Source organism: Teleopsis dalmanni, chromosome 1, assembly GCF_002237135.1.
Source record: "Teleopsis dalmanni isolate 2A chromosome 1, ASM223713v2, whole genome shotgun sequence".
In the NCBI taxonomy this organism is placed as follows: Eukaryota; Metazoa; Arthropoda; class Insecta; order Diptera; family Diopsidae; genus Teleopsis; species Teleopsis dalmanni.
The window spans coordinates 218129198-218140871 of record NC_051846.1 but is presented as its reverse complement, the minus strand read 5'-3'; the positions used below and the strand labels follow the sequence as shown (position 1 = coordinate 218140871).

The 11674-nt window shown below is 32.8% G+C and overlaps 1 protein-coding gene across 1 annotated transcript; it reads right to left on the bottom strand.

Moving 5' to 3' along the window:
• Positions 1-4323: 4323 nt before the first annotated feature.
• On the bottom strand, positions 4324-4968 carry LOC119667330. The gene has a single exon (XM_038076619.1). It carries the CDS (start codon positions 4966-4968, stop codon positions 4324-4326), a length of 645 nt encoding a protein of 214 aa, XP_037932547.1.
• Positions 4969-11674: the final 6706 nt, after the last annotated feature.

Here is an 11674-nt window from a genome sequence, read left to right as displayed (position 1 = left end):
AGAACCCAACCTCTAAACTAACAAGAATGAGGTTAGACCTGGAAGAATATGACTTTACAGTTGAATACCTCAAGGGGAAGCAAAACCAAGTTGCAGACGCACTTTCACGAATTACAATGGAACAACTAAAAGAACAAACTGTTCAAATGGATAAAATATATAAAGTTACTACCAGATCCGAAACTCGACAAAGTAAAGAAACCTGCGCAGGTAACGACACACTAAGTTTAAATAATGTGAAAATAAAATATAAGCCCAACGTTTATGAAGTCATTAAATATAATGACGTTAAAAAATTCGTAAGGTTAAAATTGTCTACCAATAAATGCTATTTAAAGCATGGGAAAACAGTTATAACACGAATATATATTGACGATTTGTATATAAATGGAAAATTTGATCTAAATCAATTCTTCATACGGCTTGAAAAAGAAGCCGGTATACGGAAAATCACTCAAGTTCAAATGGCACCTAGCGAACAAATCTTTGAATCTGTTTCGCAACAATTATTTAAAAAAATGGGCAATACTGCATTAAGACAGTTAACAATAGCGCTACTACCTAAGGTGACCATCATAAACGAAAGAGAAAAGGAAGAAATACTTAGTACAATGTCGAGATATCATGATGACCCCGCAGAAGGTGGTCATACAGGAATTACACGTACGTACGGAAAAATCAAGAGATATTTTTATTGGAAGAATATGAAAAAGGATATATCCAAGTACATTAAGGCATGCAAGCAATGCCAAATGTCCAAAACTATAAGACATTCAAAAACCCCACTAACGTTGACAGAAACGCCTAGCAATGCGTTTGATATTGTGCTAATCGATACCATTGGTCCATTACCGGAAACGGAAAATGGCAATGAATACGCCGTCACTATTATATGTGACTTAACTAAATATTTGGTAACAATACCTGTACCAAATAAAAGCGCAAAAACGATCGCTAAGGCCATATTTGAAAATTTTATACTGGTACATGGCCCAATGAAGACGTTCATTACGGACATGGGAACAGAATATAAAAATTCAATAATGACCGATCTTTGTAAATATTTAAAAATTAACAATGTTACATCGACTGCTCACCACCACCAAACACTAGGGACTGTTGAACGCAGTCACCGAACTTTCAACGAGTACATTAGATCGTACATTAATGTTGATAAAAGTGATTGGGACGAGTGGATAAAATACTTTACGTATTGTTTTAACACCACTCCTTCAAGTGTACATGGATATTGTCCATACGAGTTGGTCTATGGAAGAGTTCCTAATAACTTTTAAACATTTAGTAAAATAACCCAAGTAGATCCTATTTATAATATAGAAGATTATAGTAAGGAAGTAAAATTTAGATTAGAAACTGCCTATACTAGAGCAAAAATGCTTCTCGAAAAGGCCAAAATAAAACAAAAAGAAAATTATGATAAGGAAACAAGAAATATAGAGCTAACCGTAGGAGATAAGGTATTATTAAAAAATGAAGCAGGACATAAGTTAGACAATAAATACGTAGGACCTTTTACAGTAATAAATTTAGTCGAAAAAGGTAATGTAGTAATACAAAATAATAAAAGGAAAACACAAATGGTACATAAGGATAGGTTAAAATTATTTAATGAATAATTATTTTCATAGATTTAGTTAATTAATTAGATTTAATGATGTTATAAAATTAAAAAAAAAAAAAAAATTAATTAAATAAAATTTTTGACACAAAATGTATAACTTAACATACTTAACTTATTAACTTACATTAATATACATAACATTTATCTTAGAGAATAATTTCTTAACATAGTTATTACATTATTCCTCTAAAAAGGGGAGGTGTAGTGCGCATACACATATTGACACAGCACATAAATAATCTTCAGTTTATTCCCATACTTTGTTTGCGATATTTATGCAACGGGAATTAGACACCACGCGATAAGCGTCGTGGAATGTGCTGGCTAGTCAAATATGTTTATGCACACTTAATATAAACTGCATGTGCTTGCGCTGCGACGTTTTGCACATGTATTAGTATAAGTGTTATGTACATGCGCTGTGTCGCTATGTACTCAGACGTTAAGCATAATAACTTTGATGTACACCATTCCAATAAAGATTTAGACATGAAACGATACGGATCTTTCATTTTGTTTACAACGGCTATGTGTTGTCTCCATGTCAATCGTCGGTCTAAATGAATACCAAGATATGTAACACTTTGGGATGCTGGTATAATGACGTTATTGAGAGTTACGGGTGGACAAGTATCTTTTCTAAGTGTAAATGTTATGTGTGTAGTTCCTGGGAAGCGGTGGAAGAATTTTTATGAACGCTGAGAAGAGCAGTATCATCTGCAAACGTGGATATTGTAATTTTTTGACTAGTCGGCAAATCCGATGTTAATATGAGATATAAAACTGGCCCAAGGACGCTGCCCTGCGGGACTCCAGCATTCACTTCAATCTCATCTGTGGTTGTATCCTTAAATTTTACCTTGAATTTACGTGTAGTTAGGTATGAGATTAATAGTTTATGAAAAGGAGTTGGTAAAATTTGCCTAATCTTAAAGATTAGACCTTCGTGCCATACTTTGTCAAAGGCCTGTGCAATGTCAAGAAATAGGGCAGAGCATTATTTTTTTTCTTCAAAGGCCTTTCTAATTTCGTTTGCCACTCAGTGAACTTGCTCAATTGTGCTGTGTTTATGCCGGAAACGAAATTGGTGAGTAGGAATGATGTTATTTTCTTCAATGAACGGGAGAAGCTTTCTTAACAAAATTTTTTCAAATAGCTTAGAAAGCGTTGGCAGTAAGCTAATTGGTCTGTAAGAGGTTACTTGTATTACATCCTTACCAGGGTTTGCAATCATTGTGATTTGAGACGTTTTCCAAGCGAAAAGAAAATATCCGACTCTAAACATCGCATTGCAGAAAAAGAAAACATTCTTATAGCAATACCCGGAAGCTGGGATATCATTTCATTGCTTATTAGGTCATGACCAGGAGCTTTTTTTATTTGAAGCTGGCCAACAATTTTCTTGACATCATTAGCTCTGACTTTTATTGGATTTGGAACACTTTACGCATTTCTAATGCTGGAATTAATTTCTAGATGACCCGTAGGTGGATTGGGTATAAAAACCGTTTGCAGGTGATCAGCAAAAGCTAGAGCTTTTTCCTCGTTACTCCTTGCCCAATTTCCGTTTCCCAGTCTTAGGAGTGGTTCAGATTTCTTTGGTCCTTTTAACCGCTTAGTGGCTTTCCATAATGACAGTTTATCTTTTCCGAAAGGAGAGAGGTTTTCCGTAAATTTCTGTATATTTTCGTCTAGTTCTTTATCCAAAGTTTCTTTTAATAGCTTAGCTGCTTGATAAAACATTTGCTTTCCGGATGGAGATCAATTTCGTTGCCTTTCTCTTTGTAGACGGCGTTTTTCTTTTAAAAGTTTTTCAATTAGAGCGGATGTCCTTTTTGGAGGCTTTGGATCATGGTCATGCATGATGGGTGTTCCGTGCACTGCAGCTGCGGTTATAACAGTTGCAAGATCATACAAGACTAAGTCTATATCTGTTTCATTTCTGAGCTTGGGTTTTAAGTTTAAGTGATTGCTGATGTATTTTCAGAACTTAATCCAATTCGTTTTTTTGGAGGTAAGTTGAAATGATCTTCCGTAGCAGAGTGCTTTATTTGAAACAGTTATCAGGAGAGGCGAGTGATCAGAAGACAACTCGCAACAAGTTTGAGAATTTATAAGGTTTCGGTCTATGCCTCTGACAACACCAATATCAAATAAATCAGGAATTTTACAGGAGTCTGGGGGCCAATAGGTGGGATGACCTGAAGAGGAAAAATGAAGGTTCATTTGGCGAATTGAGAGCGGTAAGTAGATTTGCCTTTAGGATTAATAAGCCGTGAACCCCAGTGAGTATGTTTAGCGTTATAGTTGCCTGCAGCTATAAATATTTTGCCAAGTGTTTTAAAAAATTCAATAAAATGCGTGTGAGTTACATTAAACCTGAGTGGGCAGTAAACTGACGATATCACTATAACTTCGTTCCAACATTTAAGAAAAATGGACTTGGCTTGCAAATAATCCTTAGCGAATTCTTCAATCTCGTAGTGTTTTAGACGAAGCCTTGCCGTCCGGATAATTTGAGTGATGAAATTTATATTCAGGTATAGAGAAGTGATATATATTTGTTAAATGAGTCTCGGATAAGAGTAAGACTTCTATTTCATTTGTGTCTAGAAATAGTTGGATTTCACGCTTTCTTTGGCTTACGCCATTGCAGTTCCTTTGACATATTTTTATGGAGTTTATTTTGAAACGATAGAGTTAAGTAGTTGCTGTTGAGTTTTTCCAATAGCACATACGAGAAGAGAAACAAGCGAGTTGCTATTTTTTTCGCGCAAGTATATCGGAGGTGGTTTTGGACTTTTTTTGGCTTCACTGGTTCCGGCATTAGGCGTTTCTTCATCATTGTTAAGTAGGGAAAATCGGTTTTGGGTTTCGGGTATAGTCAAGTTATTTGACTTTTTTGGTTTATTTAATTGAGAGTTGAGTTTTTGGGGACTCAGCTTTCGCTTTTTATTAACAACCTTAATATATCGGTCTATGTCAGTCTGTATGAGCGCACCAGCAGATTTTTCTTCGTTTGCTGCTATATTATTCCTTTCGACACTTAAATCAGTGGATTCATAAGTTTTTTGTGATACTGCACTCATAGTTCTTATTGTTGATGGTGAAGTAGCAGTGATTAGATTTTGTTTTGCCGATATGAATTTATTAATTGTTGTTGGTAACGTCTGATAGACTACAGTTGTTGGAGTAAACGGCTCAGTCAACGGTGTTTGTGAGCCTATTTTTGTATTTTTATCAAATTTTGTTTTAATTACCTCGAAGTTTTTATCATCACTTACTGATTTGCTACGTATGCGGGGAGGAGTTCGTTGTAAACTCATATACTAATTTATGCACTAGAGTATGTACAAACACCACTAATAATTTTTGTTTAGCGTCTCTTTCGCTTATATTATATTTACTTTTGGTTTGGAAGTTGAACTTCAATTTTTAACAATATTTAATTATTTAAAATTACACAATTACACGATATAAAGTTTAAAAGAAAACACAATTATGTGATAGATTAATTGTTTTGCAACACTATGTGCGCATATGAATTTGAAATTTGATGCTGTCTCTATCAGCTGTTTACATGTGTGCAAAAATAAAAAAATAAAACAACCCAGAGTTAACCGAGTGTGTTTTTGCAAAAACAGAAAAATTTAGCAAATTTTTAATAAATATAATTAAATAATTTTAAGTAAACGCGCGCAAGTGAATATAAATTAATATCAACTTAAAATGTTTTAGTTGTGCTTGCACTTAGCTTACCGCACTTAGCTTGTTTTCCCAAACGAATAAGGCTTCAATATTAAAAGAAAAAAAAAGGTACGCACATCGCACAAAACACTACCGTACCTGACGATGAAGATTATTAACCAAAAAAAAGGCAAGAGAAAATGATGTAACATACTTTTATCATCAACATGAAACTGCTCAGAAATCTGCTTCTTAGTGATAATTAAAATTTCCTTATCACTGCACCCGATGATTATATGATTTACATATACTGCAATTATGACAAGTTTATTCTTCTTGTTTGCTTTATGTAAACATTATCCAATTTTTCAGTCCATTCTTTTTTAACTTTATGCCCTGTGTGGCGTTGAATTTTTGCTTTGAATATTTTGAATTTAGCAAAAACATCACTTTTTGATTTGATGAAATAAACAAATACTCTTCTACTTCTGTTATCTATAAATGTTATAAAGTACCAGGCTCCGCCAATTGATTGTACGTTGAAAGGACCGCAGACGTCCGAAGGTATCAACTCCAATAACTCTTTGTTTTTGTTTTCGACTTCTGTGGAAATTTTAATACATGTATCTTATTTAGCATACAAGTTTTGCATTTACTACTTTCGTTCCAGTTTGTAGTTTTTATACCGTTTACAATATTTTTGGTACATAAATCATTGAGACTTTTATAATTGAGGTGGCCAAATCGATAATGCCAAAGAGTATTTTCGTCATGCGCCATACAAAGCAATTCTGTGTTTATTACAGTTTCAAACATGTTATACTTCCGCAGTGCAGTAAGTATAACATCTCCATTAATTGTTTTTATAACTGCTTTTTGTGCATCAAATATTACAGAAAAACCTTTATCAACTGCTTTATTAACTGAAATGAAATTTGCTTGCAATTCTGGAAAGTACAGTATATTTTTTAATTTGATAGTGCTACTACTTATTGTAAATGATACATCACCTTTACCGGTTGCATTTATATATTTATTGCCTGCTAATGCAATACGCTCGCTGTGCTGCTCAAATTTCGAAAATAACAATTTATTGTTACACATGTGTGTTGTTGCGCCGCTATCAAAGTACTATATTTCTCTTTTTATGTTTGTTTCTGCTGCTGCTAACATTGCAAATGCATGACCACCTTTAGCGTGTTTTTGCTGTTTTTTGTTCTTTTTTTTATATCTGCATTTATTAGCTTAGAGGCTAGTTTTACCACAAACAAAACATTTCCTTTTTTTTTGCTATGTCTCTTGTTTTCTTATATTGTATGTTTTTCACCACAATCGCCTGTTGCTCTTTTGCTTCTTTTCGTTATTTTCGTCTTTTTGCTTCTTCTAGAATTTTCTGTATTAGCAATGTGAGGCTAGTTAATAAATCACGTGTTTCCATTGCAATTACAAAATTTTTAAATGTTTTAGGGAGACTGGATAAAAGCATTATTACCAACAAATCCGCCTGAATCTATATCCCAGTTTCAGTCAATTTTTCAACTGTTTCGGTGAATTCATTTATGTGGTCAACTGCGTCCTGCGTCATTGACAAATTTAATAGCTTTTTATATAATAATACTTTCTACAGTGGCCCTTTGGGTTGGTAAATCTCTTTAAGATTTGACCATGCTACACTTGCAGTAGAGCAATTTCTTATATATGTTAATTGCGATGGTGTCACTGATAGGCAAATTGATGCGAGTGCCTTCTCATTATCAGCTTCCTACTTTTCAATTTCTGCATTAGCAGAAAATTTTCTTTTTTGCTAACACCATTTGTTATTTTCCAAAAAACACCGTGTACTAGTACACTGCGCATCTGTATTGCCCAGGAATCATCCAGACCAGGTTAGATGCATCCAGTTTTTCGATCTACACCACATATGGATTTCCTCCTACGGCAGAAATATGACACTAAAATAATGGTACATTCAAACCCACTTGCTCAACATTTTACCAGAATAAGAAACACATCCCGTCTCAAAAGACCAGATTTATGGACATACTTTTAATGCATCTGAAATGTATTACCACATTAAGTTAAAAACTTTAAAAATCAAAAATGAAGAATCTTTACGTTTTACATAAACAAAAAAAGTTTAGGTAGTGAAAAAAATGTTGAATAAATATTTTAGTATGTAAGATTTAAATAATTATTGTCAGACTTTTTAAGTGATTCATTAAATAAAAAAAGAAGGAAAAAAAAAAAAATTACTCGGATTTAAATTATTTTTAACGTCTCGAAAAATGATTTGTATGTTTTAGTAAGTTTGTTTATATTTACATAAATATATAAAACAATTGAAAAAGACAAAAGTTTGTTTGTATTTACATAAATATATAAAACAACTGAAAAAGACAAAAACAAAAAGCATAAATAAGTGTTGTAAAACGTTCAAATCAATTACTCAAAAATATAACTGCATAGTGTGATTGTGTAAATATTTTAAGAATAAAATAATACTTTTCAATTACATATACCGATTATTTATTTGTTAACGTTTTGACTTATTATAATACCGTACTCAACCGAAAGGTGAAGCTCAACAACAACTTAATCAGTAGCAAAAAATACAACGATAGCAATATAAAACACAAAAGCAAACTCTACAAGATTAGCATCTAATACAGCAGCAACAGGAACAAGAATTAAAATTATGTCCAAATTAATCGGTTTCTGTAAAAGAAGTACCATTTCTATGTCTTCAGCTGTGGAGTGCTTAATGTAATACTCCTAATTTCGGGAAAAATTCCAAATTAACCAGTCAAAGTGCAAACAGGAATCGAACTATATATTCAAATAGTTAAGCGAATTCTTAGTCCACAAAAAAACGCAAACAATCGTGACAAAATTCAAAAAGTAAACAACAATAACTAAAACAAATGATTTAAAGCATTAAGTGATGAAAGAGACAACTTAAAAGAAATATCTCATTTCCCGACCCTTTTAAAAAATGCTGATTGCAGCCACCTGCTCCACCAATGCAGAAGATGAAGTACACAAATGCCACTAAACAAATCTCACTTCTTTTGTTCCGTGGTTTGAAGCAATGCACGCAAATTTTACTTAAAAAATTGATCCCTTCTTGGACTTCATGCAAAATATGATGAATAGTTTGATGCTAAACATTATACCAACCAAAGTTTAATTGCTGAGTTGTTGAAACCCAAAACCATGCTAAGCCATGTTATGACTTGTCTTCTGACCATTTTTTGTTATTTTCACTCTGACAAAATTTAATATTAGCTTGAAAGAACAGAATAAGAAAACTCTTATAAAATGGAGGAATTATAGAAGTGTCATTAATGAAGAAAAATGAAGGAATTATGGAAGTGTCATTAATGAAGAAATAAGTAATAATCACCCAAAGATCACCCAAAGAATTTGATAAAGCAGTCGATCACTACAACAAGACAATAAATAATGCTGTAATTAAACTCTCTCAGCCAAAAAGGTTAGTCCAGTCAAATATAGTATTTCAATCACATATTGATTTTCTTATCTCCCGAAAACAAAAATCCAGGCGATAATGGCAAGACTTCAATCACCCACCTCAAAACAAAGATTAAATAAAGCTTCAAAAGATCTTAAAAAAGCCCTATCTAATGACAAAAATCGCGGTTCACAAGAATATCTTCAATTGAACAATTGCTTGATTCAGAAATATTGTTTCTAACTGTGATATTTTACAGCATCCTTGCGTTTGGCTACTAACCGAAGCAATGCAAAGTTTCAGATATAAAAATTATATAGACCAATAAGTGTTTTGTCCCAGTTACCCAAAATCTTGGAGAAAAAGCTGCAGTCATATATAATGCCAATAATAACTCAAAACAATGTGATCCTAAACCATCATTTTGGATTTCGAACAGGACATTACACTATTGAGTAAGTTCACAGAATTGCTAAAGAAATACATACTGCCTTTCAGCATAAAAAATACTGTTCCGCCGTTTTATTGGACGTAGCCCAAATTTTTGATAAGGTTTGGTACGAAGGTCTTATGCATAAAATAAAACATTACCTTCCTCATAATATGCATAAGCCATTGTATTCAGATATATCCTCTAAAAGATTTAGATTGAAATACAATACCTTTATTTCAAGAGAAATCGACATAATGGCTGGTGTTCCTCAAAGAAGCTCCTCAAGTGGGGCCGTTCTTGCATATAATCTATTCACCTGACCTCTTACTACTTTTAGTAGTACTACTTTTAGTAGTGAGAGATCACTTCTAACAATGACCACTTGATGGCATCCCAAAGTCTCTCGACTCATTTAACTCTCTATTGGAGATGTAGCTATCAAAATGGCGCATTATAGTAAAGTTGTTAAGTTGAATAATATTATTATATACCCCAGTCAAATAATGCAAAATATTTTGGCATTCATCTTCACAAAAGGCTGAATTGGACTAAACACATTGAAAGCAAGAAAACTCAAATTAAATAGAAATCATAGAAGCTTTATTGGCTTATTAATAAAAACTCTAAGCTAAGTCTGGAAAATAAAGTCCAGGTATAATATTCAATCTTGAAACCTATCTGGACCTATGGTATAGAACTCTTGAGAACAGCATGTGCTTCTAATATCGAAAAAATACAAAGAGTTCAAAACAAATTATTTAGACAAATAACCGGCATTTTTTGGTGTCTCAAAAATGCACAAACGTGAACACCAGGCAATTCCAGATTTTGGAAAAGAGTCTCCACAATGGAATCACGGAGTCAATCATACAACGACAAACAAGGTAATCCCCTCGATCACCGGTTTTTTTTTTCATTCCCTCAAGCGGTCACAAGCGTTACTAAAGTACAATCCGGCTTTTTTAACTTTCATTTTTTTTTTACTCAAACACACTATGTTGAAAAGTAATTATTTTCAAATAATATTAAATAAACATTCTTAAAAATATATATAAACGCGTATTTACTTTGAGAAGTCTTGTCCTTGCGAGTACAAATTTATTGCAACGATTCCGAAAAGTGGCTGAGGATACCCCAGCAAATGATTAATAACGAACCGAGAATTTCGTGAAGTTGCAATACTTCCTTGTGCATCACATTTCAGTGGACTGTGGGAAGCAGCAGCCAAATCAGTAAAACACGTACTAAGAAATACTAAGACATCCTCACTAACATATTTTTTTTTTTTTAAATATCTTTTTATTGAATATGAGTAGTACAGTCTTAACTATTAGTTAATTTATAACTATTGGTGTATTGTACTTAATAGTTCCCATACATTGTTCAGTTCCCATACAAAAAATTTGTAATACCATGTTTTATAATTTATAATTCAATGTTTTATAATTTATAATACAAATAATAATACAATAATAATACAATAATTTATAATACAATATTAAATATGTTAACTCATGAGGTTTTGTTCGCCTTATTCTTCTCAGGATATATGTCCGAATGTTCTTCTTCATATTTTAGCCTGAATGTTCTTTCTGATAAGTATGACTCAAGAAGTTGGCAATAATTAGCTGGCAGTATTTTGCTCATATTACATATAAATTTATTTATATATAAGATTTATATTATATATAAATCCGTGGTGCCATACACGATCAAATGCGTGGGATACGTTAATAAACACTGCAGGACAGTATTTCTTTTCTTCAAATGCTTTTTTAATTGTCTTAGTTACTCGATGAACTTGATCAATAGTCGAGTGCTTATTCCTAACTCCAAACTGAAATTTAGGTATGTTGATCATAGGCTTAAGGTGTCTAATTAATAGCTTCTCGAATAGCTTTAAAAGTGCTGGTAACAGAGATATTGGTCGATAAGAGTTAACTTGTTCTGGTGACTTATTTGGTTTTTTTAATCATAATAATTTTTGCTGTTTTTAAACATTTTGGTACGTATTGTAACCGAAGACAGGCGTTGAATAAATATGTCATCATGATAATTGATTTGCGTGATAACTCTTTAAATAAGCCCTGAGATATTTCATCTATTCCCGGTGCTTTTTTTTTGAATTAAAGTTATTATAAATTTCTTATGCTATTTCTATAGGATTTATGGATTTGATAGTTGACGATGGTTGATATACAGGTGTAATATTGACATCAGATGGAATTTCATGCGGTTGGAATACTGCGACAAGATGTTGGGCAAACATTTCTGCTTTCTCATCATTTTTTCTGACTCATTGTTCTACTGCATTTTTGATTGGTGCCACTTGAAGGAGTGGGCGCTTGAGACGACGGGTTGCCTTTCACAATGAATAATCTTTATCTGCTTCGGTTCCCAGTCCACTTGGGTATTGCTCGAAACTTATTTGTTTATAATT

What these genes read in the sequence shown, in the direction of transcription:
- LOC119667330 (XM_038076619.1), bottom strand. Translation starts at nt 4,968, where the DNA reads ATGAGTTTACAACGAACTCCTCCCCGCATACGTAGCAAATCAGTAAGT.